This window comes from Podarcis cretensis, assembly GCF_951804945.1.
Source record: "Podarcis cretensis genome assembly, chromosome: 14".
NCBI classification, from domain to species: Eukaryota; Metazoa; Chordata; class Lepidosauria; order Squamata; family Lacertidae; genus Podarcis; species Podarcis cretensis.
Window position 1 is genome coordinate 20113193 of NC_137183.1, and position 26122 is coordinate 20139314.

Here is a 26122-nt window from a genome sequence, read left to right on the forward strand (position 1 = left end):
TATTGATTTGTCTAACCTCCCACTAAAACATATTTCCCAAGCACTGAAAGAAGAATTCAAGTTGCAACACTTATTCCCAAACTTATGAAAATCTCGATCTGTTGACAGAACAGACAGCAAAGTGGCTTTTGCTGTTCTGTTTTCACAAGGCATGAAATCCCAATAGTCTACAAAGTGGGCCCTACATGAATCGCAAACGTTATAAATTTTGGGAACCTTGGTAAGTCCAGATCACATCTTTTTTAAAATGCCCAAATATTGCAGCGAACCATTTCTTGGAGAGCTTTAGACCAACAGTGATGAACCTTTTCTAGCCAGTTGTCCAGATCCTTAACACACACACCCAAGTGTTGTAGGTCATTTTGAATTTTTGACCAATGAAGACATTGTGGCTTTAGCTCCAAGTCAGCCTCCAAACCACATTCCTGCATGTGTGCGTCTTCTGCTTTGTTTACAGTGCAGTCTGCTGAAGAGTTCTGGTGGACTCAGAGGTGTGCCCTGGGAAGTGATGTTATTGGCTCTCCATTAAACAGTGGTGCTCCATTTGTGCCCAACCCTGTCCCACTGCAACAGTGCAGCAGAACATAATGCCATTGTAGGGCCTTGTTGGAAGAGTCTAGAGGCACAGCCTGGATTTGACTGGGAAGGGCTGTGTCTCTGCTTGGCTCTGCTCTCTGTGGGAGAGACCATAGTCTGAAATCTTGAAGAGCTGCTGCCAGTCAGAGTGGACAATACTGGACAATACTGAGCTAGATGGACCAATGACTCAACGGTACAAGGCAGCTTCCTATGTTCCTATCACACACATTACCGCTGTTTTGGGTCCTTCACAGCAGAACTGCCTGAGTGGTAAGGATATGCAGGTGTAACATTTCTGCTTTATTTCTGAAATTGCACTGGTGTGTTTTCCCTAGTAGAGGCATATCTCTGGATACACCAGTGTAGCAGCTTTTTCCAGATCCTAAAGTTCCCCAGCTGCCGTATTGGGAGCATAGGATTGTACCCTAAACACCATATCCTGATCCTTTGGTTCAGCATGCCTATTTGGATAACAGTCTTTGTTCCTGCAATTTGTCTAACTAGACAAATCATGAAAGGAATATTTTCCTAGGTGGATGGTGCTTGATTCTGGGGAATATATGCCTATTTAAAAGCACAGAATCAGAGATACTTCTTTTCTCGCCCTCTGCAAGTGTTTATTGACCACTTAAATAGAAAAATATCCAAAATGATATCATGCACGTGTAGTAGCTCTTATATTCCATCACCTGCATGTGCACGGGTGGAACAGTTTGTAAGAACTGTTTGTAAAAGCCTTTGTAGCCTATGCAATGTTAGGGGAACCTTTTCTTTTCTGCTGAGGGCCACATTCCCTTGGGGATACTTTTTTTTTGGGGGGGGGCGGCAGAGGGCACATGCAGTAGGTAGGGCCAGAGCCAAAAGTGGGCAGAATTTACAAGATTGCATAGAACACACACACTCTCTCTCTCTCTGTGTGTGTGTGTGTGTGTGCGCGCACACACACACACACCACACCATTCTCCCTGAGTGATTTTGATTTGTGTCCTTGAAATAGGACTCATTATAGCCTTTATTTCCCTAACATGCTGGATTAAGAAGAAAATCAGACAGATAAAAGACTAGCAGATGAACTTGAAGCTCCGTTAATCAAGAGCATGTGGCCATCTTTGATTGAGGAGTGCTGGGTCATGTTGGTTGCAAAAGCCATCAAGAAAGTCCTTAGCAGCTTTTGAGAGGGTAACTGATCCATTGTGATGCTTCATATGCATGATATTAGGGAGGACTTCAAAAGAAAGACTTCAGAAATATGCTTTTGATAGGAAGCCTTTAAAAATGATATTAGAAAGATACCAGCTATGGGAAAGGCTTCCAGCAAAAGTAATTGTGGGGTAAGTTAAGGATATAGATGATGAAATAGTTGGGATGGGTCAGGTCAACTGAAGCATGGCCATTTATGAGCAGATGACAGCAGGAAACAGGAAAGATATTAGGGCTGCTAGTGGAAAGATATGTAGAAGGGTGATAGAAAAACAAATTAAATAGTAAAAAAACAAGTTTAGTCATACATTTAGTCAAAACAAGATAGTATGAAGACTTGACACATTGGGGAAAACACAAGTTGGGCACAAGTCTCTTGTATGCCATATGGTAGCAAAAGGGTGGGAGATTCCCAGAGCAAGAAAGGGAGGAGCAAACCCCTAAAATGGCAAGTATTGGGGCTTTGGGGAGCATTCAGTCACAACTGACCATTTAAGAGGAGACTTTATTGCATCTGATCACACAACACCTTCTGGCTTGGTAAGACTCCTACCTATTAGTTGACTTCATCAACCAAATAGTCTAGATTTCTGCTGTGCTGGGATACTATACTGTTTGCTTAATATGTTGGATTATTTTTAGCATTGGTTGTGTACATTGAAGTAATGTATTCCATATGAGAACTGTATTAATCAAAGTGTGAATAATGCATTGAAAAGGCATTCTATGTCCTTGTCTCTTGTTACCAATACTGGTGGTAACTGACAACTGGATAAACATACCATTTTAGTTCGGTCAGGCATTTCAACCACAAAAATTTCTAAAAATATATAAAAAACAGTAATTGGTAATCAGTAACCTGTTTGGCTAACACTCACTGTGCCATCATATTTTCTCTCTGCTCCTCTCTGTGTCACCATCTGGCGGACCACAGGCTCTCTATCACGGATATAATGTATTGCTTACATTGCCAGTTACTATACGCCTTTGGAATGGGTGCTGTTTGTTAAGGTCTAAAATTTGGCCATGGCCAAGGCTATTTCATTCTTTTAAGAACTGGAAGATGTTCAGCCGATAGAACTGAAGCTATGTTTCCCATCACAAAGCCGCAGCGACGACAAAAGGGGCAACTGCCCAACAACTCAAATGGTTAGTAAAAACTGAGATCTATCCAGAAGCAAGGGTCAACATGGTTTTCAAACTGTGTTCCACTTCCAGTAACCCTGGAATTCCAAGAAAACTAAACAAGGACTTCTCAAGATAACACTGGTCATGACAGGGAAGTGAAAAGGCAGCTTACCATCCTCAGCTTACAATTTCCCTGTGATACACAGTGTTGGGTATGTCCTAGGATGCAAACAGGTGGAACAATAATGGGGCCCAAGACGTCAGTTCAATGCCCCATGTGAAGGCAGTGTGCACACCTTAGAAGAGGGATGGGTAACCTGTTTCAGTTTGAGGGCTACATTTCCCGCAGTGCAGTCTTCTGAATGGGGGGCACATACCAGTGGCAGGTGTGGCCAGAGGCAAAAGTAGCCAAAGCAATGTGTGGACATTTTACAGTAAGCCAGTTTCTACACTCCCCTTTCTCCTTCCATCTAGACAAGTAAGAGGCATTAGCTGAGTTCAAGGACATAGTCCAGCCAGCAGAAAAAACACCTGAGGAGAATGCAAAGCGGGACCGGTGAAAGGTGTGGCTAGGGAGAGGGCCAGATATTCAAGCCCCGAGGGCCGCATTTGGCCCTGGGCCTGAAGTTGCCCACTCTTGCCTTAGAACAAGCCCCCAAAATTTTTGCAGTGCAAAGAGCTTGCAGTATTTGTTTAGGAGTTTCCTCAGTGGAAAATAGAATAGTCTGTGTATTCTCTCAAGCTTCAAAGCCAGGGGCCTCTCAGAAGATATGTAAGTATGTATTTTTTCATCCTGAGGGAGAAAATCAGTTTTTGTACTGTTCCCACAGGGACGACATTTGGACATCAGAAATTATTTCTGACATGCTGAAGGTTTTTCCAGGGAAACAAGTTGTCACAGTGCCTGGAGACTCCCACTGGGTTAGTAGTAGTCCCACTGTGCGTCTGGGGTGTCCCAGTGCCTTTTTTGGGGTGCAGTAGAGTCATTGTTGCCCTCATGACCTGTTTGTGGAGATGTGTGTGCTTTGTGGTTGGTTGTGGGGAGAGACGTTGCCATGGTACCTAAGGTTGCCATGGCACCCTACTAGGCTGTGGTAAGGCACCCAACTGGTGAGAGCAGTTGGCATGGCAACCTCGGGGGGGGGGACTGGCATCAGGCTTCCTCCTCCCCATGCTGCACCGGGAGGTGGGGCAGAAATGGCCCACCAAAGGCTCCTTTATGGGGCGGGTACCGTACGCAGCCCCAGCTCTGATGGTGGCCACGTCAGTGGAGAACATGGTGGTGCTCATGCCCCCTGCCAAGGTATGGCGGAGCAGGCGTCATGACTAAGTCGCCATGGGGAGGAGAGAGGGATGCTCCACGTTTGCCGCGAGGAGCCCTCCCTCCTAGGAAGCTGGTTGCCATGGCGCCGCCTTAGGCGAGGATGCGGTTGCCATGGCAGCCAAGCGGGAGGAGGCGGAGGCAGCGGGGTACCGAGGCGCCAGCTTCGCGACCTCCGTCCGCCAGGGGCCGCTGCGGAAACACAGAGAACAGCAGCCGCCGAAAACCAAACCATTCTGTCCTCTGACGCTTGCCGCTCGGTGGTTCCTGGGTAAGTCCCCGCTTTACTGCGGCTACGCTCCTTCCGCTCGCGGTGCGGTAGGCTATGGGGACTCGTTGGTAGTGCCTGACGTCACTCACCCTCTCCTCCTCCTCCTCCTCTTTCTTCGGCGGAAACATGGCGGCGGCCTCCGCGGAGTGAGTTGTGGAGGCGGGCTGCTGTTCTTCCCCCGTCAGGGGAGGCCTGGGTGGGAAGCGGCGAGGCGGGACCTCTCCCTGCTCGACCCTTCCGTCGCACCCGCGGAAGCCCGGGTTTGGGGGCGGGAAGGGTTGGCTGAGAGGGGAGAGTTCGCGTTGCTCCCCTCGCCCCTCGCCGTGGCTTCGGGTCCGCACCTACCCAAAATAGCAAGGAAGTTGAAACGTTCAGTGACTACCCGGGGAAGCAGCACCTAGAAATCCCTTTGAAAGACCATCTTTGAGCAATTTAGCCAGTATCGTGTCGAGGGTGCCCCCCCAAAAAAACAATTCATAAATAAATCTAATGGTTGAAAGTTCCCAGAAGTCACACAGCTACCCGTGGAGGAGGAGGATGCCCACTGTCTCTGTTCAGGCTTGGCTGTCCTCATCCCGTGTTTCCTTCGAACCAGCATCTGCTGCTTGCCCATGTCTGCTTCACAATATAGAGATGCGCAGAACCGCCCATCCTTAGAGGAGGCTGCGTGTTGCATCTCTGCAGGAGTTGCTGTGCCTTCCTTTCCTCCTTCCAATCCTTTGGCTGGCCTGGAACAGTGACTTTTTGTAGAAACCAAGGTGGGTTGAGCGTCATTGAGGGTGGCTGATTACCCAGGAAGGTGCCCTATACTGAGTCAAACCATTGGTTCGCCAAGGTTGCAGACAGATCTTTCCAAACCTATCTTCAGATGTGAGTGTTTGAGTCCGGGACTCTTTGAATTCAAAGTATGTGCACTGCCACGGTGCTATGGCTATTTTCCATAAATGCCACACACACACACACACAAGTTTAGTTCTACCAAGGCACACTTTTCTGTCAGATCTTTGGGGAACACTAGATAAGAGTATTTGGACTTGGAGCCAGGTGACCAGGATTTAAATCCCCATTGAACCCTGAATCTGGCTGGGTGACCTTGGGCCACTCACTAGACTCAGCCTAATCCTTTCTCTAGTGGTCAAGTTGTAAAAGAGGGAGCCCTGAACTCTGAAAAGCATTGGAAATCCATGCTTCTGCAGTTTTGCTGTCATCTCTAACCTCAGCATTTCTTGTATGGCACCATGAAGATATTTTTTTGTTAAAGCTTGCTTCTAGTGTAATATGTTAGAATGATGTAATTTGGTTCTCTGCTGCTGTTGTTTCTAAAGTACTTTTTGTTGTATAATAGCAGGCATTCATTTTCATGATACATACATGTCACTCCAGAGAATCTTCATGTTTCATTTCAGCTCATATTTCCTGAGACACTGTATTAATAGATATAGCTGCCTAGCTGTTCTGTTGGGCCAGATCATCTGTTACTTTACTGCAAGAGTGCATAAAAATATTGAAGTGGGAAGAAGTTTTCTTACTCGCCAATTCCTTCTTGCAAAATTTTAAATGTTTGTAACAAATGTATTATTACAATTCTGGCTTTCCCAGAAAGAATAAGGCAATGATCAGTTCTCATATGTGTTTTGTTAAAGTCCGGGTATCCCCTTCAGGCTTTATATATTGAATATATGTAAACAGCTGCTGGCCAGTAGGTAGGCAGACATTCCTTTGGCACTCAATACAAAGAACTGGGCAGAACATTGATGGGGAACTTTGATATGTGGCTACAAATCCCATTATCCCAGACCATTGGCTGTGCTTGCTGGAACTGATGAGAATTGGAGTCCAGCAACATCTCAAGAGCCATAGGTTTTCCATCCATGGGACAGAGTGTTGTGCCACCTTTAAGCTAACAGAGGTATTGTTTCATAAGCTTTCATGGGCCAGAGTCCTACCTCACCCCATTTGACATACTAGATTTACCTATAGTATTTATTGTTGTTATATGAACCATGGTATATTTATTCTTAAAGAGATGCTGTGTGTGAATCTAACACTGACTTCTATTTCCTTTCATCTCTACAATTTGATTCTCACAGCAACCACACCCTTCTTTTCTTGGACAGCATGATATGCCTTTTGACTCTGTCAGATTCTAGCCACCCTGGGACTTTTTCCACTTGAAGATATTATGGATCATGAGGCCCCAACTATCAGGCCTCGTCGGATCCAGAACCAGAACGTCATCTACCGTCTAGAACGTCGAAGGATCACCTCTGGCAAGACTGGCACCCACTGGCACCAGGTGCGCATCTTCCACCAAAATGTCTTCCCCAATTTTACCGTGGTTAATGTTGAAAAACCACCCTGCTTCTTACGGAAGTTCTCCCCTGATGGAAGGTACTTCATTGCCTTCTCCTCAGATCAGACTTCACTGGAGATCTATGAGTATCAAGGGTGCCAGGCAGCAGAGGACCTCCTCCAGGGCTACGATGGGGAGATCTTGGCTAACGGCAATGACCAGCGGTCCATCAACATCCGTGGGCGGCTCTTTGAACGTTTCTTTGTTCTCCTTCACATTACCAACGTGGCCTCTAATGGCGAGCACTTGAACCGTGAATGTAGCTTGTTCACAGATGATTGTCGCTATGTCATTGTTGGCTCTGCTGCCTATTTGCCTGAGGAGCCCCACCCTCCCTTTTTTGAGGTTTACCGCAACAGTGAATCAGTGACGCCTAACCCCAGGTCACCTTTGGAAGATTACTCTTTGCACATCATAGACCTTCACACAGGCAGGCTTTGCGATACCAGGACGTTCAAATGTGATAAAGTCATATTGTCCCACAACCAAGGGCTCTACCTTTATAAAAATATCCTGGCCATTCTGTCTGTACAGCAGCAAACCATCCATGTATTTCAGGTAACACCTGAGGGCACCTTTATTGATGTACGAACGATAGGCCGCTTTTGCTATGAAGATGACCTCCTCACACTCTCTGCTGTCTATCCAGAGGTTCAGCGGGATTCTCAGACAGGCATGGCGAACCCATACAAAGAACCATTCATAAATTCTCTGAAGCACAGGCTGCTGGTCTACTTGTGGCGAAGGGCAGAGCAGGATGGGAGTGCTATAGCTAAAAGGAGGTTCTTCCAGTATTTTGACCAGCTGAGGCAGCTTCGCATGTGGAAGATGCAGCTCTTGGATGAGAACCATCTCTTCATCAAATACACAAGTGAAGATGTGGTCACATTACGGGTGACAGACCCTTCACAGGTATGGAGCTTACCTTTGTGGGAGCTATTCTGGCAGGATATTGAAACTCTGATATTGTTCTAAGAAATCCTGTCGACCAGGCTGTTTTGAGTTTTTGTGTGTGAGTAACAAGGAGAGAGACGCAGGTGGCGCTGTGGGTTAAACCACAGAGCCTAGGACTTGCCGATCAGAAGGTCGTCGGTTCAGATCCCCACAACGGGGTGAGCTCCCATTGCTCAGTCCCTGCTCCTGCCAACCTAGCAGTTCGAAAGCACGTCAAAGTGCAAGTAGATAAATAGGTACCTCTCCAGCGGGAAGGTAAATGGCATTTCCGTGCACTGCTCTGGTTCGCCAGAAGAGGCTTAGTCATGCTGGCCACATATCCCGGAAGCTGTACGCCTGCTCCCTCAGCCAATAAAGCGAGATGAGCGCCGCAACCCCAGAGTCGGCCATGACTGGACCTAATGGTCAGGGGTCCCTTTACCTTTACCTAACAAGGAGAGAGCTCCTGGATCAGGTTGAGGGTCATTCTATTCCACCATCCTCTTTCCAATAGTAGCTGGCAAGATGCTTCTGGGAAGCATCCAGGGACAAAGGCAATAGCCCTCTCATGTTGCTTATCCCTCCAGCCGCTGTATTTTATATAGTCAAGTTCCTAGTCAGGTTCCTAACCCTTAGAACCAGTCCAGGATATTTGAAATAAAAATGACATTTCTCCTTCCTTCAGTTACAAGAATTTAAATTAAAGTTGTCATTTAACCTGCACTCAATATAATTCATATTCCTGGAGCCCTGTTCCTATTGCATCTCTCCACTTTGCTTCAATGGCCGTGTTGTGTGTTTGTGTATTTATAGTTACCATTGTGTTCCTGAACGCTCATTGAACAAAGGTTCTAGAAACATATAAACTTGAATCCTATATGGACCAAGTGATACTGTTTGGCTGCTGGAACTAAAGGAAATAGTGTCCTCAAATGTAAATTTCATTAGTCTGTATAAAGGGGGGAAACCTGCAATCGTATATATTATTTAGTGAAAACATTTGTACCCTGCTTTTTAGCCAAAAAGGCTACCTATAAAAATGTGGCTTCTCATTGCAACCACTCAGCTGGGGAGCCTATGCTGTAGCATTCTGATGGTGACTCTTTCACAACTGTCTCTTATGAAATCTGCAGCAGCTTCCTTTCGAAAATGGAGCAAGAGCCCTGTACTGTTAAATAGAGTGGGAAACAGCTGAAGAAAGGAGGCATGCATGTTCATGCTGCTGGGTTGGGCTGGTTTTAGTTTCTTTCTTTTCTTTCCTGTTTGTGATGTTGATTGGTGTAGAAAGGTTAAAATTTTGATTCCCCCCCCCTTGCTCCTTTATTATTATTACTTTAAATCATCCCAGCCAATTGTGAGTCATGCCTCTCCTTCCATTAGGCAAGATTGATGGCCTGTTACTTTGATTCATCTGGAGCTCTTTTTCCCTTCCCAGCCAAGCCAAGAATGGGTTGAAACAGTGCTTCACAGAAACATACAAAGCTACTTATGCCAAGTCTGACGATTGGCCCATCTAACTCAGTATTATCTACACTGACTGGCAGAGGCTGGTTTCTAGCAGGAGTCTCTACCAGTTCTTCCTGGTGAGGCTGGGGAATGAACCTTGGACCTTCTGTATGCAAAGCCACTGAATTACAGTCCTTCCTGGCTACTCCAGTCTTTGCTGCCTGTTGGAATAGTTGCACGAGGGTCCTTTTTCCATTTCCAAGCACAAATCAAAGTGCTGGAGCTTGTGTTTCAAGCCCTACATGACCTGGGACCCAGGTGTCCGGGAATGGGGTCTGTTCCCCCACATCAACCTGCTCAGCGCTGATACTTTCTTCATACCCTCACCCATGCACAATGAGCGATGAGAGATACAACATGAAACAGAACTGCAGTAGGTTGCAAAGTGGAAAGATGTCAGCGGAACTAAGAAACTCTTATTAGCTGCAAGTCAAATGGCAGCATTAATGTTCTAATATAGGGCATGATCTGAGAGCACATGGGGCTGCCACCTTGCAGAAGCTATTCAGGTCTGGGTTTGTTCAGTGGTGGGTGCATGAGCACCTGGGAGCCACATGTATGCTGCCTTGGGTCCCACGATGGATGGAAGGCGGGGTATAAATGTAAGAAAAAAACACAGAACAGAATCGCACTATGTGGTTGTTTGCCACTGAGACTTAAGACTTTTAAAAAAATAAAAAAATATCTTGGGTCCCCACCATCCCTGACCATTGGTTAAGCTGGCTGGGCATGATTTGATTTGGAAACTAGCAACATCTGGGGACCTAAGATTGAGGAACACTGTCTTCTTGTCAACCTAACATCTGGTAGGGTGAGCCGTGGCTGGGCTTTCTCAGGGCCTTGTGGCACCCACTTGTGCAATTCATTTTCCAGGGAGGCTGGCTTAGCACCAGCACTGTTTAATCTCTGGTGGGTTTAAACTCCTGCTAAAATTGTTTTAAAGTGCTACCTTTAACAGTTGCTTCATTGATTACCATGGTTCTATCATTTTACGATCTGTTATAGGGGCTTAGGAGTTTAGGTTCATTAGTCATTAGTTTGGTTGTGACTCGCTCAGTTGTGCAATGGGTCCCAGCAGATAGACCATTTTCTTTTTTTTTACTGAAATGTTTTTAAGAGATAGGGAGAGGAGAAGGGCAGCGAGTGAGACAGGAGGAAGAAAAGTGGGCACAGGGAAACATGGACATTGAAAGTAGGCCTGTGTTGCAGGTTAGACTTAAAAATGGGTCAGGGGATTGAAAAGGTTGATCTTTGTGCTGGTTGATCAATTTGGGTTGTTATCTTGCAGTCAATCACCTTGCTCTTCAGTCGTTAAATTTGACCGTTGAGTCCACTGATTGACCTTTTCAAATAAATAAGAGTTTCCATGAATGACAACCATACAGTCTGATTTTGTCCACCTTTACCTGGAAGTAAGTGCTGTGTGGCTTGCTCCCTGGTAAAGTGTGAATAGGCCTACAAGATGAATGCAAGTTAGTAGTGTGGCAATGGGTCACCAAAGGCCCACAGTTCTTGGTATACAAATGTTTCCCTTAGAGAGAGGGCTGGTACGGTGCAGTGGTCAGGGTTAGGCTGAGACATGGGTTCAAATGCCTCTTTAGCCACAACGCTTTGTGTGGACTTGTCACTTTCTTTTTTCAACCTACAACTCTACTGAGATCAATTAATATTTCTGCTGCTGTGTATAGTACTGGTTGACAGGACTGGCTTTGTGTAGGGATTCATAGGAATATTGCAAGAATGAGACAAAGTCTAGTATGCGAGCTGTGGGTGGTGGTTGGGTGGAAAGGCCTTAAAAGGGCCTGGATATATGTAACCTGGATACCAGATTAAAATTGCTAATGGAAGCGCATGCTGATTAAATTTAACATATATGTTGGAAAGGCTATTGGAGAATGTGAGCTCTGTTATACACAGGACAAGAAACAACTTATTGGTAGGCTCAATGTTGGGATGTAAGGTTCTTTAGAATCAATGGAATAAGCTGTCTGAAAAGTTGAGGTTTTCCAGGAAAGAAGGGAGAGGTATTTATTGGGGCTTCTTCTGCACTCTCCAGAATCCTGCCTTTTTGAGGTCAATAAGCTGCATCTGCAAGACACTGGGTTGGACCTAGCACTTCCCTGCAAGATTTGAGTTTTCCCAAGGGGAAATCAATAGGGTTCTCGAGCACTTCCAGATACATTTTGTTGAGTAATCATTGTGAAGTGTTGGTCTTAGTTGTTGTGTGGGGTCCATTAGTGGTCTTTCACATTTATTATGATAAAGAGTGCTAAGTGAAATTTGGTCGTCCAAAAGTTGCAAGCACCTATTGTAAGGGTGGGGAACCTTTGGGCCTTCAGGTGTTGTTGAAGTACAACTCCCATCCGCCATATCAGGCATGGCCAGAGACTTATCAGTGTTTCAGTTCAGCAATATCTAGAGGATCAAAGGTTCCCCATACCTGATCTGTTGTATTATATCTGAGATGTCACTGGTTCCACTAAAGGTTGAATATGCAGGTCCAGGAAAGCTAGATGGTGCTTTCAGGATTTCACTCTCCACCTCCCTGCAAAAAACCCCCCATCTTTGACAGTGATTGGAGTAGCAGAGAAACAGCAAGAGAGAATGTGGAGGGTAGGGCTTAGATTGCCAGTAGCAGGCAATTGACCCTGGCATGGTGGCTATAACAACAAGCTGCATTCCTTCCCCCCTCCATGACTTTTCATGGACTTGAAACTTTTCCTTTATAAAAAGAATAGGGGATGCAAGGATTCTGGAGATGCCAAACTCAGTGCAGACTTGAGTAATCGGTCTGTAGACATGCAGAAATAAACATAGACCTGATCTTTTGTCCATAGCATGTTACCTAGGGAAAGATTTCTTCACAAGTACCTAGGTGACTGATTGCAAAACCAAAATGCAGCTTTTGGACATTCTTGGATAAGAACGCAAGTAATTCAAAAGAAATAGTTAATGGCGCTCAGTCTTTCATTTCCCCAGCAGCGGGGGACCCTGAAGGGTACACCATTTACAGGCAACAGTGGAGCACAATGCGCTTTAAAAGGTTCCTCTCGGCATGTTGGAAATATTAAGACAGGAAAAGAAAATAAGTGCCCCCCCAGCCCCTCCCCAAATAAAGCCTACCAACTCTCACCTTTCTGCATATACAGGGGGAAATAATTCATTGCTAGCCACCACCTGGCTTAAAAATCACTTCGCAGCAGGAGCTAAAATTAAATCTGCCACTCTGAAAAAACATTTCATGTTTGGCAGAGAAAGGAAAGAGCAACATTGATGTGTCCAGTTTGAAATAAACAAAACAAGAATTGGAGGAATTTCACATTGCTTTGTTAATAATTTGACGGTAGTTAATAGCATAGTTAATCTGTCGCCCATTGCGATAGCTGGAAGTTACAATGAACTTGGCAGGTGAAATGCAGAATCCTCCCATCCAGCCACAAAACAGCGTCGTATCTTGGTTGGTTTAATGGCTTGGTGGTGCAAGTTGCTCACTTAACATGGCCTTTGTGTCTTCCACCTGGGCTCAGCTGGCTGACGTCAATTCTGCTTCCTCCTGCTCAGCCTTCGTTTTTTGTTGTGTACAACATGGTGACCACCGAGGTGATTGCTGTATTTGAGAACACATCGGACGAGCTGCTGGAACTCTTCGAGAACTTCTGCGACCTTTTCCGGAATGCCACACTGCACAGCGAGGCGGTCCAGTTCCCCTGCTCGGCCTCAAGCAACAATTTCGCCAGGCAAATCCAACGCCGGTGAGCCCTTTGGACCGTGCATGGTTGCCCAGTCAGTTTGCAAAGCCAGTGAAGCTGGAGAGGCTAAAAACTGGCTTCATATCGAGCTCTCTGGCTCAACTAAATTTATTGCTATACAGTGGTGCCCCGCAAGACGAATGCCTCGCAAGACGGAAAACTCGCTAGACGAAAGAGATTTCCGTTTTGGAGGTGCTTCGCAAAACGAATTTCCTATGGGCTTGCTTCGCAAGACGAAAATGTCTTGCGAGTTCCTGCGGGTTTTTTCCCCCTTCCCCCCCTTTTTCTAAGCCGCTAAAAGCCGCTAAGCCGCTAATAGCGCTAATCCGCTAAACCGTCAATGGGCTTGCTTCGCAAGACGAAAAAACCGCTAGACGAAGAGAATCGCGGAATGGATTCTTTTCGTCTTGCGAGGCACCACTGTAGTGCCATTGGTGTACATGGGTTTAATAGGAATGATAACGATGATAGCAAGCATTTATGTAGTGCTGGGATAACCAACATGGTGCCCCCCAGATGTTGCTGGACTTCAGCTCCCATTACCCCAACTAATGTGGCCAGTGGTCAGGGATAATGGGAGTTGTAGTCTGTCAGCACATTAGATACCCTCAGTGTAGTGCTTTAACATGTTCCAAGTGCTTTACATACATTATCAGTCATCCTTAAACAGCTTTATAGGGTAAGCCAGTAGTTTTGTCCTCATATTGCAGAAAGTGAGGCTGGGGATGCTGGGTTACCTAAGGCCAGCTTGTAAGTTGGGGCAAGGGTTTGTTCATTGTTGTTTTTTACTAGACTAAGGGCCCTTAACCAGAACCATAGTGTGTACAACGGGAGTGGAGCCATGGGCAAAAATGGTGGCCTAGGGTGGAGCTGATTACCTCCTGTACCCCAAGAGGCAAATATTGGGATAACATGTATATGCAACTGAAATTTACTTATTAATTGTAGCACAAAAACACTGTTTCATGTTGCAGTAGCCACCTGACTGGATAACTGTAACATACACTACTTGGGGCTGTTCTTGAAGACTGTCTGGAAACTGCAGCTCATCCAGAATGTGGCTGGCTGAGTGGCACAACCCATTGGGACCACATAGCACTAGTTCCAAAGAACCTGAACAGGTTACCTGTGTGTTTCTGATCCCAGTTCACAGTGTTAACATTGACACAGGACCCCCTGAATGACTTGGGCCACAATACTGTTTTCTGTACCAACCTGCCCAGGCTTAAAGATCAGCATGGCAGGCCCTCTTGTGGTTGCACTGCCAGGTGAAGTGGAAGGTGTGGTGATGTGGGAAATGGCCTTCTCTGTGGTGCATCCCTGCCTCTGGAATGCCCTCCCCACAAAGATGCATCGGTGCCAACTCTACCTGGCTTTAGTGCCAGTTTAAGATTAATCTTTTTATTCACGCTTTTGGATGAGTTGTGGCCTGTTGCTGATTATATGTTTCACCTGCTGCCTTTTACATTGTATATGAATTACTTTTAAAAGGTTCGTTTTATGCTTAGAATTGCTTTATGATAATTGCTTAACATGACTGGTGTTGACCTGTTTTGTTATTTTATAGCAACTCTGTAGATTTGAGGGGGGATGGATTAGAATAAAATCAGACAGCAGAACTACATAAAGATGAGATCAAAGGGAACCAATTAAGACTCCTGTTTTACAAGTGAGGAACACTGAGGCTGAGACAGAAGCAATTAGCAAACGGCCAGCCAGGCCATACACATACACAAACACACACACACTATTCAACTATTGAGAGTGAGAAACTCCTGCTGTCCTGCAGATCGCCCAGAGGACTAGCAGATCTACTTTCTGCTAGCCTCTGCTCTAGCCACTGCATTATTATGGCCCTTTATCTGGCTTGAGGAAGACCAGGGTATACCAAAGGAATTCTGGAAGAGAGATGTTCTAGCTGGGAGTCTATATAAGAAGGGTGGGTGGCATGAGAGCCAGCAAAGTCCATGCATACGGCACAACAAGGCAAATAATGATTATTTGTGAATTGTACACTTGAGTCCAGTGACGAGAGCATAACACTCTCTTCTATCTCCAAGGCAAGAAAACTACTTTAGACTGTGTACTGGAAAGCATTTTCTAGGCAGCTCAACAAGAACAAGGTCTTCTTTGCCTCCACCTGCCTGTCCCTCATCTTTACATAATCTAAACAGCATCTGAGGGTGGTTTTTCCCCATCATCTTTCGACCTTGGAGGAGCCATCTGTAGCTTTAAACTTTTCCGCTTTCATGTAGCTCTTAGAGAAAACCTGTATTAATTTGATGGGTTCCTAATCCATACCTTTCCTCCCACATTTCTAGTTTCTGCTATATTATGTATCTTAGGAGCTCTTGAACCTGGGAAGGAGCCAATCTGTATCCGTTAAATTCAAGGCTACCTCCAGAAAGCAAAATATGAGTGCTGCTAAGGGGAATAAGGCAGCCAGTTCGTTATAAAGGCTTTTAATTATTGCAAGGCTGAAAGCTTTGACTGTTAGATTAATCAGCTAAAGCTTTAGTTGATTAATTGGTGGGAGTCAGTGTTGATCAGTAAAGCTGTAGGTTGATGACAGGTCTTTGACCTCATGCTCATCAGAGTGGAGCATACTAGCAAGGATTAACTCTTCTAGAGGCAGGATCAAACTTTTAGAGGGGTGCAATATTGATGGCCAGTCAGAAGGGGAGTGAACCTTCCTCAAGTATCCAAACTTGACTCTGCTTTCAGCAAGACTGCAGAGTAATCCTCTGACTCTTGTATGCTACCATCATAGGTGCAGGGCCCCATTTTTGCTAGCTCTTAGGATTTCTTTAAAAACAGCTTTGGGTTGCATGTGTTACTTTAATGGAATCTGCAAAAGAATATATTAAAGGTTGCTTCTCCTTTCAACAATGTGCAGTGGCTGTGCTGCTTTTTTATGTGCTTTTATCTTGTTGTGAAGAAGCAAAATAAAAAAGGCACCTAAATTGAATGCATATGCATTTAAGTGATTGGCTCATGTGGTAGCATCAGGAACCTCCTTCCACCTTGATTTTATCTGTTGGGGTCCCTCCCTGGAGACATCTGCATTGACATGGAACCTCAGGTCTGTTGCAGAGGATTTTGGACAGTGCTCTAGGACTCCCACTCACTTTGTTTGGCATCCTGCCTGAACACGTTGCGACTTATTGTTGCCCTGTGTAAAGTGAGTCTGCACCTTAGAACTTGGCCAGAGTAGTACGCCTGTGGTGAGCTGTTGCAGGGAAATGAGCCATAAGGATAGGCTCACTGTCTTTCAGGGAATCTTCTCCATTGCTCATCTTCTCACTGAGGACCCCATAATGTACTTCCAGGGAACGAGCACACTTTGAACACAGTTGCACCAAACAATTGCTGCTTAAAATGCGGGTTGTTTGTCAGGGGAAAAAAATACTGTGTAACTCGAGTGGAGAATCCTTGCCTCACCAGATGTTGTTGGATTACATCTTCCATCATCCCTGACCATTGGCTTGGCTCACTGGGGCTGCTGGGACTTGGGAGTCTAACAGCATCTAGAGGGTCACGAGGTCCCCAACTCCTGCTATACAGTCATACCTTTGTTCTCGAACGGCTTAGTTGCCAAACAAATTGGCTCCCGAACGCCACAAACCTGGAAGTAAGTGTTCCGGTTTGCAAATATTTTTTGGAAGCCGAATGTCTAGCGCATCTTCCACTTGAGTGCAAGATGCTTCTGCAGCCAATTGGAAGCCGCACCTTGGTTTTTTAACTGTTTTGGGAGTCGAACAGACTCCCAGAATGGATTCAGTTCGACAACCAAGGTACCACTGTAACTGGCATATGAAACTGCTAGCTTTTCACACACACACACACACCCGCCAAAAAAGAAATCCTTGAAATTGCAGTAGAAGTGCTGAGAATTGTGGCTCAGCAAGGGGTCTTCTATAAACTCTAAGCCAGGGGTCAGCAACCTAAGGACCAGAAGCCAGAAGCGGCCCGTGGAGGTCGTTTGACCAGCTCCCGAGCCCCTTCTGAACCGAGCTGCCCGCTCATGTGCTATGCTAAAGCAGCACGGCGCAGGAACTCACTTCTGCGGCATCCAAAATTGCGTCTGCACGGACACAGATGCCAAAAATTGCGTCTGTTCACATGCAGACACTGAAAATTCCGCACGTGCGATCTGGCCCACAGAGGGATCTCAGTGGGACTGATCCGGTCCAGGCAAGATAAACCTTGCCAACCCCTGCTTTAAACACTCTGAAGAAACTGCAGTCCCCAGGATTCTTTGGGGGAAGCCAGGGCTGTCAAAGGGGCATCATATTTCTTTAAATGTATGATTTGGATGCGACAGTGCTCTGTACAGCAACTGGCAGCAGCTTTCTAATGCCTTGGGCAGAGGTTCTTCCCATTGCTGCTTCCTCAGATATTTTTAGCTTGATGTGGCAGGGATGTGCTCCATTGAAACATGGATCCCTCCCTTCCTTTTGTATCTTTCTATCTCTGCTTCTTCCAAGGCTAAGACTTAGCGTTGTGGGTGGTGGTGATTTTTGTTTCGTGCCTTTCATCTCTATACCGCCAACCTGCCTGTTGCCTTCAGATTCAAGGACACCATTGTGAATGCAAAGTACGGTGGGCACACGGAAGCCGTGCGGCGGCTGCTGGGGCAGCTTCCCATCAGCGCTCAGTCCTACAGTGGCAGCCCCTACCTCGACCTTTCCCTCTTCAGTTACGACGACAAGTGGGTGTCTGTCATGGAGCGCCCCAAGACGTGTGGGGACCACCCTATCAGGTATGTGGCGTGCCCCCATGACGGTCCATGTTTAGGTCTACTACACAAGACCTTTGTGTATCTAGCACGTTGTGAAGGGGAAGGCTGGCTGCTGGCTTACATGAGCCTTAGTCTGATCTAGCTTTCACTTGTTGTGATGCTGCTAGGTGTCTTCTAAGAACCATTGTTACTCACCCATGCCAGCATTGATTCCCTCCTCTTACCCAGACTCTCTTGGGTGGGTAGGATAATGATTTTGGGGGCTACGTTACCATGGTGGAAAGTTGCCCGGGCCACATTCCCAAAGTGAGCAGGGTCAAATCCACATACAAACACTCCCTTAGCAAACACAGAATTATGCGCCAACATACCCGCAAAGCTATTTCCCATGGAAACAGAGGCATCCTTAGAAAAGCCACTCATTTTACCTTCCATTTTTCTTCATAGATTTTATTTTTTATAATGCTTGAAAAGAAAGAGTTTTCCAGCACCCTCTGTGCAAAAGGAAAATCAGCAACCACCACTCAGTCAATGTGCAGCTGAACTGCAAGCTCTGCCTTGCAGCTCCTTAAATTTTCAGATTTAAAAAATGCAATTGCATCCCCAAAACTTCATGCATGCAGTTGCAAAATGCATAGGCTACTTTTTGGATATTTGCCAGGATCACAAGTCTACTGAGACATTTCCCACTCAGATGCCTTGCATAGGACATCAATGCCCTTTCTAACCCTAACCCTGAACAACTAGGCCCCCCAGAGGGCAATATGAAATTTTGGCCAGATGTGACCTGCATACAGGAGTTCCCATGTCCCCAACCACACTCTGTGATCTGGAGAGGTGGATCCAAAGCCATCCAATGATTTTTTTGGGAATTTTTATCAAATTGATTTCCTTCCTGCCCACGATATGGTAGTGCCTCCTTTGCTCTCTCTGCAGTTTTGGGGGAGTGTTTGAACCATCTAACCCTGTTCAGTGTGCCTCCCAGTCATAAGAGCACTTAATGTATATGAGTCATCCCATCTTTCTTTTCAGCTTGTTTTTCTGCTGCTGTCCTTGATGCTATAGGAAGGCTCCACTGGGCTGTAGGTGGCAACATATTTTTTCTCCCGACAAAATGCAGATATTCTCACTAATGAGCTTCTGTAAACAAAGCAGTTAGCCATTTTCACATAGTTTGTCAGCTGGTGTTGTATAGGGCTAGAGGCACTATGTAGCATTTTGGAGCTCTTGAGTGGTTCTTGTGTCTTCGGGAGTTGCTGACCACACAGAAGAACCTTCAGTTGGAGGGGCAGAGAGGGGACAGAAAAATGCACCCTCCGTCTTTGAGAGACTTGCCTAACCAAGCAAGTTTGGTGCCTGAGACAGAATTTACAGATGGGGTACTCTCAGTAGTAATGATCAATTGCTACATAATTGGTTGGTATTGCTGCCCTTTCACGGTACCCCCAAATCAGCTGACTTTGCTGATGCCTCTAAATTAGGAGGATTTGCTTGTGGATTTCTCTTAAATTGACACCTGTGAACACATGACAGATCCAGCTAGCCCAGAATAGTCTCCACAGACTGAGAATGGCTCTCCAGACGTCTCTCGCAGAGGTCTTTCCTACCTTTGTAACCTGGAGATGCTGGCGATCGAACTTGAGAAGCCTGTCTGCTACTCCTGAGCTGTGGAGTTGCTTTATTCTCACCTAGCCCAGTACTGCCTGTTCTTACTGGCTTCAGCTCTCCCTAGATCCTGGAGGTGCTGCTAAAGAAACATTTTGACTCTAGAGATTAATCTTGGGACCTTCTGGTCCTCAGGGAGTTATACCGGCAGGAAGAGTGACTGGCCCAAACTGAAGGGGATGTATAATACTTCTCAAGGCATTCCTCTTTGGAGGGACGATCCCAAATGAAACATGTTTGCAAAGAGGATGAATTCCACCCTTTCAGCTTTAACTTGAGCATCAAAGATGTGCATTCTAATGGAGCTTCAAACGGGTGATGAAAATTCCAGACGCAGGACATAGGAAGAGCCCAGCTGCATCACACCAAAGGTCATCTCACCAGGCATCCTGTTTCCCCCTGGAGGCCAACCAAATGTGTCCTGGGAGCCAGAAAAGTAGGGCTCACAGGCAACAGCAGACTTCAGGGGAGCTACTGTTGTGCTCTTGAGTGAGTGAGAAACTGACATAAAAAGAGCCCTGCTGAATTGGGCCAAAGCCCAGTCCCATTCAGCACCCAGTTCTCACAGTGGCCAACCAGAAGCCCATGGACCTGAGCATCACAGCCCTTTCCCCACCTATGATTCCCCGCAGCTCAGGGACATTCTGCCTCCCACAGCAGAGGGAGAACAAAGCCATCGTGGCTAGTGGACTTTGATAGTCTTGTCCTCCATGGATTTGTCCAATCTTCTTTTAAGGCCATCCAAGTTGATGGCCATCATTTGTTCTTGTGGCAACAAATTCCTTAGTTTTAACTATGCTGTATGTGAAACCCTCTCCCATCACACACTCACCTCCTGCCTGCCTCCCCCCCCCCCACTTTTTCCTCCACAAAGAGAATTGCTGCTGTTCTTGCTCTTCTGCATTGTGGGATTGCTCCATGCCACGCGCCCACTGTGCCTTTGGTTTCTCCCCCTGCCCTCCCACGACCACACAGTGTTTCTCTTATACCAGGCTGCAGCTGGCAGAACGACCACATTTTGCTTCTTCTAACACCTGTGCCAGGTGGTGGGATGACTGGAGAGATTCTGGCCCCTCCCAGACTGCCCCACTTGAAGTGTTGTTTTTCAGGAGTTCCCTAGTTCAAGGATGAAGCTTTGAGGTGGGGACACAGAGGGAATAGGGGCACAAGCAATGGTGTGGCTTCCCCGTCTTCAGCCACTGTCGCCGTTAGAAAGCTTGGGAGACGTAAAGGAAAGTTTAATAGGCAACCTACTTGGGAGAATTTCTTTTAAGAAGCAAAACAACTTTCCATTTTCTTAACAATTGGCTTGGGGGTGGGGTGGGGGAGATGCTCAATATTACTGTTCTTATTGACACGCATCTTGCATTTCAGCATCTAATTTACCCACCGCATGTGAGTCTGTGGAAATGGCCTCTGATTGCAGAGCACTCTTCAAAAATAGATTTAAAAATACGGAGCCCATCTTGGAGATTACAGGGCGTTCTTCTTGAGTATGGTAAATTGCCCTGAATTGGAATGAGAGGAGCAGGCAGCAGACCCATGCTTTACATGGGAGGGGGGTGGAAACAACACTAGCTCCACTTCCTTTTCTCTTCTCCCTCCCCCCCTTCTCTCCCCGCCACCCCCAGTTCAGAAGGCTGCTCCTGTGAAGGAGGAAACCCTTTAGAATGCCAGCTATCAAGATTGTTGCTCTTCCACCCAGTCTGTTTCCTTTAATTGTCAGGCTAGCTGGGGCTTTCAAGAGGAGACACAGAGAGAACGAACAATGGCAATGCAGAGAGAATGTGAGGAATTCAGCTGGCTGCCTTATCCAAACCTGGAGGGGTGTCTACCTATTGAAAGAGCATCCTTGGTCCCATTCAGTAGCTGAAGTGGTTGGCCCAGGAGCCAAAATCCTGCTGGGGGAAGCACATGGCGCTCGCTTCTATAGGAGGGAGACATGTTGAGCTGAAAGCAGGGGAGAAGCGACTCGTTGCAGTTGCAGCCGCAACTCCCCCAGGACACGGTTGGCCTGTGCCTTTTGCTTATATTGTACAGCTGCAATTTTCAAACTTTCTACCTTTGGGGAGCACTTTCTGCACTGATTTCATCTGCCGAGGAATAAACTGCAGCGTCTGCCGCAGAAACCCAGCTCTTCCTTTCTTTGGTTTATTTTATGAATTGCTTCCTGTAAAGTGCCTCAAAGCAATTTCACAGTAAAAAACAGCAACAATTAAAACAATTCCACCTGTAAAAACAATTCTATATGTGGCCCGCCCGGCAGGGCAACGTGGGACAAATCCAGTGCAGATATAGACTGGGATAAAGACATCCACTTCAAAGATTTGTTGAGAAAGGAAGATCTCCACTACGGGCCAAAAAGGCAACTGAGATGGGTGCCTGCCTGCTATGTAGAAAGAGGCAGTTCCAGAGGTTAGTTGCTGCCATAAAGACCTAATTCCTACAAGGTATGGAATGGACTGCCTTATGAGACTTTCCCATTGTAGTTATCACCACATCTGGCATAATAATAAATGGGACCTTCCGCAGCATGTTTCAGTGTAGAATGCCATGCCTTTTCCTAGATCACTCTGCTGAATTCCTCCATCCACTCGCTCTGGTTTTCTGCCCCATCCTGCCTCTCACCCTCACAACCCCAAATCAGACAGCATTTTGTGTCTACTGAGTTTACTGAGTTTGCTCAGTTCTTATTGAGTCGTTTCAAGGTTCTGCTTGTATGTTTCCCGTGGGCATCAGGTTGGCAAGATGGGCCTCTTAATGCTCCTCTCATTTCAAACATGTTTGAATGCCTGGCAACCAAACAGCAAAGACTGTTAGGCTCTACAGACCAAGGAGCAAAAGGATACAGAACTGCTAGCTGTCGGGAGGGGAGCATCAATCTGCGCCCGCCCTGCTGCAGCCCGTCTTTATGGTCTCATTCATCATAGGTTTCCACCATTTCATGGGCCATTCACTAGCTAACCCATAATGTCCTTTAGGCCCCTTACAGTTCATTTTCTGAAAAGCTGGCCTTGATTTCTTCCGAACTGCATTTATGAGAACTTTCTCGCAATTCTGTCGTAATGCCCGCTTTTTCTTTTTATCACTAGTCAAAACAACATGGCATCTTTCTTTGCCTGCTCAGTCACAGTAGATTTCCTCTTACTCAGTTTCATGTAGTTAAGACTGGCCTATGAGCATCATTGTCTGTCTGTCTGTCTGTCTGTCTGTCTCCCTTGCAGGTTCTATGCCCGAGATTCCGGGCTTCTAAAGTTTGAAATCCAAGCGGGACTCCTGGGCCGGCCCATCAATCACACCGTCCGACGCCTGGTTGCATTCACCTTCCACCCTTTCGAGCCCTTTGCTATTTCGGTGCAGCGGACTAATGCAGAATACGTTGTAAACTTCCATATGAGACACAGCTGCACGTAGCACACTTTCCCCTTATGGTCGCCATGGGCACTGAGTGTACGCATTTTGTCAGAGGCACACCAAAGCTGAACATTCATGCTCTAGGAAACCAAACAGCTTTAGAGGAGTGATGTGCATCTCATCTAACAGTGTGCGGCTTTGATGCGTTGCCTGAGTACAGATGAAGTCATCGTTTTCCTCATGTTTCTCAGACTTTCAGCCCTTCTGCCATTCTCAATAAGCAAACAGATTATATTGTAAATTACTTCTGCTCCAATAATGCCTCGCATTGTTTTGTTTTTTAAAAAGATTGGCATTGCTACGTGAGCAAAATACAACAGAGGAACCATTTCCTTTTAACACCAAAGATTTTAGTCTTTCCTTCTCTCCCTCTTCCCGCACTGCAGTCTTGTAACAGTGGGATCAGAGTTCATCGCTTCAGAGTAGAGGTGTAAAATTTATGGAAATGTTAAAGCTCTGGAAAAATGTAATGTGTGTGTTGTTTTTCAGGGAGAGGGTGGCGTAATTTTTGAGGACATTTGAAATATATGCAATATTTATTTTCTTATGAAACCCAAATGTATTTTTACTGCTTTAACAACATAAAATGCATAATTCGTAACTTGGCACACAAGGTTATATCATGTGGCGTATTTATGAAATTGATAGGACAGTCCTATGCATATTTACTCAGAAGTATATGTTCCACTCTTTAGTGACGCTAACTCCCAGGTAAACAAAGCGTAGGATTGCAGACTCAAAAGTATAAAAATGCCTTAGTTTTGTGCAAGCAAAGTTGCAGATATACCCAATTCTAGAGAGAGATGCAAACTGCTGTACTTTATGCACATGTATCTTACTTTTTTGCCACCTGAGAAGTAGGGGGGGAAATAAAAGTTGAAAATAAGAACCACAAATTTTGTAGTAAAGTAAACAAAATAAAGTGTATGGTCCTCTCATGAAGATAGCAGCACCCTCTCGTTGCAGAAATGCTTCTGGATTTGAGTGTTGTCATTTATCACTACAGTATATTTTAGGTTTGGACTACAACTCCCATCAATCCTGACCATTGCCAATGCCAGCTAGGGGTGCTGAGAGTTTGAAGGCCCACAAATTTCCCATCCCTGCTGTAGATTGGCTTACACATAAATATTTAAAACCTTGCCTTAAAAAGCATTTCATTATTTTTTTAAAAAAGGAACGCATTTCAATGGAGCTGCTTTTCATGATTCCTCAAAATGTCCTGTTCTTCTGTGTGAAAAAATAGGTTCTCAAGGGAGAAAACACCCCTGTCCCTCTTCTTCCCACCCCACTCCAATATTTCCATTTCCCCCCTTGTTTTTCCTCAGTCTTCACATCTCCAGGGTCTTTCTACTCTAGTCAAGAATTTATTTGTTTTTTAGAAAGAAAAAGAGAGAGAAGTTTGCTTTTTATCTTCCTGCTACCCACATTCTGTTCTCCCTTTGCCATAATGCTGCCTAAATCTGCCCACCCAAAGGGAGTGAACAAGGAGTATTCTCTTTGCAAGCCAGTTTGTGGTATTTTCCCCCACAATTAAATAGTATATAATATTTTTGGAAATAAAACATTAAAGGGGAGGGACATGCCTTGCGGCGCTCAGGTGGGATTTAATTTTGTAAATAACTGGAAAAGCAAAAGGTAGGCCTTCCATGTTGTTTCAGCTGCATAGTGGCTGTCCATGTCTATCACAGGCACAAAGGGATGGCCTTGTTAACTTGCGCTGGTCACTGGAGACCACAGTACAGACATGGCCCAGCCTGATCCATTGGTCAAGACAAAGAGCCATCTTCCCTCCAGCCACATTGAATGATTGGCACATTTTTGGACACCCACCCAAAATTCACAGCTCCGTAATTTAGGTCTCGGTCCAGCTGTCTGAGGATCAGCCTTGGTTGTATCTTGCCAGTTCTCATCAGGAAGCAAAGCCTTTAATGGAGTATCTTTGGGGGGCATTCCCAATGGAGGGGAAAGCACTGTGCATCTCACTCTCTCATTGCACTTTCCCACTGCTGTGAGTAGGTGCAACAACTGTGCACATTTGGACCTTGGGAGGTCTGGGTGAATTCCCATGAGATCTAAATGAGCGCCACTGAGCAATATCTTAACTCTGACCTAGGAACCTGCCTTGTACCAAGTCAGACCATTGGTCCACCTAGCCGAGTATTGTCTACAGTGACAGGCAGTGGTTCTGCTTGGTGTCAGGCAGGGTTCTCTCCCAGGCTGACCTGGATATGCTTCCAATTGAACCTGGGACCTTCTGCATGCAAAGCTGATGTTCTGCCACTGAGCTATGACTCTTATTTGCAATAGGTAACTTTCTGCCGTCTTGGTCCTGGAAGGTCCTTTTGAGCAGGATCACCTGCCTCATTCACTGTTCATTCAATCTTGCACTGTTCACCCTGAAAGCTGTTTAGCTTTAGAAGATTCTCTTTGCTTCTGTAGAACAAAATGACTTGCAATCGACATCCTTGGGCCTTAGCTTCCGGAGACAAAGAATGCATGTGTCTAGCATCCCTGTTTTCAGAAGCCCACAAGCAGGACCTGAGCACAACAGCACTCGGCAGTATTCAGAGGCATACTGCCTCCTGCGGTGGAGGTAGAACATACTGTATTTTTTGCTCTATAAGACTCACCTTTTCCTTCCTAAAAAGTAAGGGGAAATGTGTGTGCGTCTTATGGAGCAAATGCAGGCTGCGCAGCTATCCCAGAAGCCAGAACAGCAAGCTGTTCTGGCTTCTGAGATTCATAATATTTTTTTTCTTGTTTTCCTCCTCCAAAAATAGGTGCGTCTTGTGGTCTGGTGCGTCTTATAGAGCGAAAAATACGGTAACCATTTTGGCTAGCAACCATTGATAGATTGAAAAGTGCTGCGAATAAGACCTGGCATAGCTCAGTTGGTAGAGCATGAGACTCTTGATCTCAAGGTCATGGGTTCGAACCCCACATTGAGCAAAAGGTTCCTGCATTGCAGGGGGCTGGTCTAGATGACCCTTGTGGTGCCTTCCAACTCTATGATCCTGTGTTCACAACTATGAAGTATTAGGAGTGTATGCTAAAGGGAGGTGGGAATCACAGTGCAGCAGGGCAGAGCCTATCACTGTAATATCTGCAACAATGTATGTTCTTCCTTCCCTTTGATGTCTTTAGGAAACCCAAACAGGTAATATTTACACCTGATATTTTTGTTTCCACCAGGGATAGGGTGTGAATTTGTTACCTGTGCAACGTTAAAAGCATAATAAATTGGAATTCTATTTTTTAA

General features: G+C 45.8%; 1 protein-coding gene across 7 annotated transcripts; it reads left to right on the top strand.

The window, feature by feature from the left end:
- The first annotated feature begins 2681 nt into the window (after positions 1–2681).
- On the top strand, positions 2682–26122 carry DET1 (DET1 partner of COP1 E3 ubiquitin ligase). Of its 7 annotated transcripts, none has more exons than XM_079954284.1 (5): positions 2682–2928; positions 6590–7764; positions 12853–13043; positions 17611–17802; positions 21173–21679. In XM_079954284.1, exons 2-5 carry the CDS (start codon positions 6682–6684, stop codon positions 21393–21395), a joined length of 1689 nt encoding a protein of 562 aa, XP_079810410.1. In that variant the 5' UTR covers positions 2682–2928; positions 6590–6681; the 3' UTR covers positions 21396–21679. The 7 variants fall into 7 exon arrangements, with proteins under 7 accessions (XP_079810410.1, XP_079810409.1, XP_079810408.1 ...); XM_079954283.1 differs by lacking the exon at positions 2682–2928 and adding an exon at positions 4377–4499; XM_079954282.1 differs by lacking the exon at positions 2682–2928 and adding an exon at positions 4540–4645.

Coding starts and splice junctions, on each gene's coding strand:
- DET1 (XM_079954284.1), top strand. CDS start 6,682: ATGGATCATGAGGCCCCAACTATCAGGCCTCGTCGGATCCAGAACCAG. Junction 13,044..17,610: donor GCCAGGCAAATCCAACGCCG/GTGAGCCCTTTG, acceptor TGTTGCCTTCAG/ATTCAAGGACACCATTGTGA. Junction 17,803..21,172: donor TGTGGGGACCACCCTATCAG/GTATGTGGCGTG, acceptor TTTAATTGTCAG/GCTAGCTGGGGCTTTCAAGA.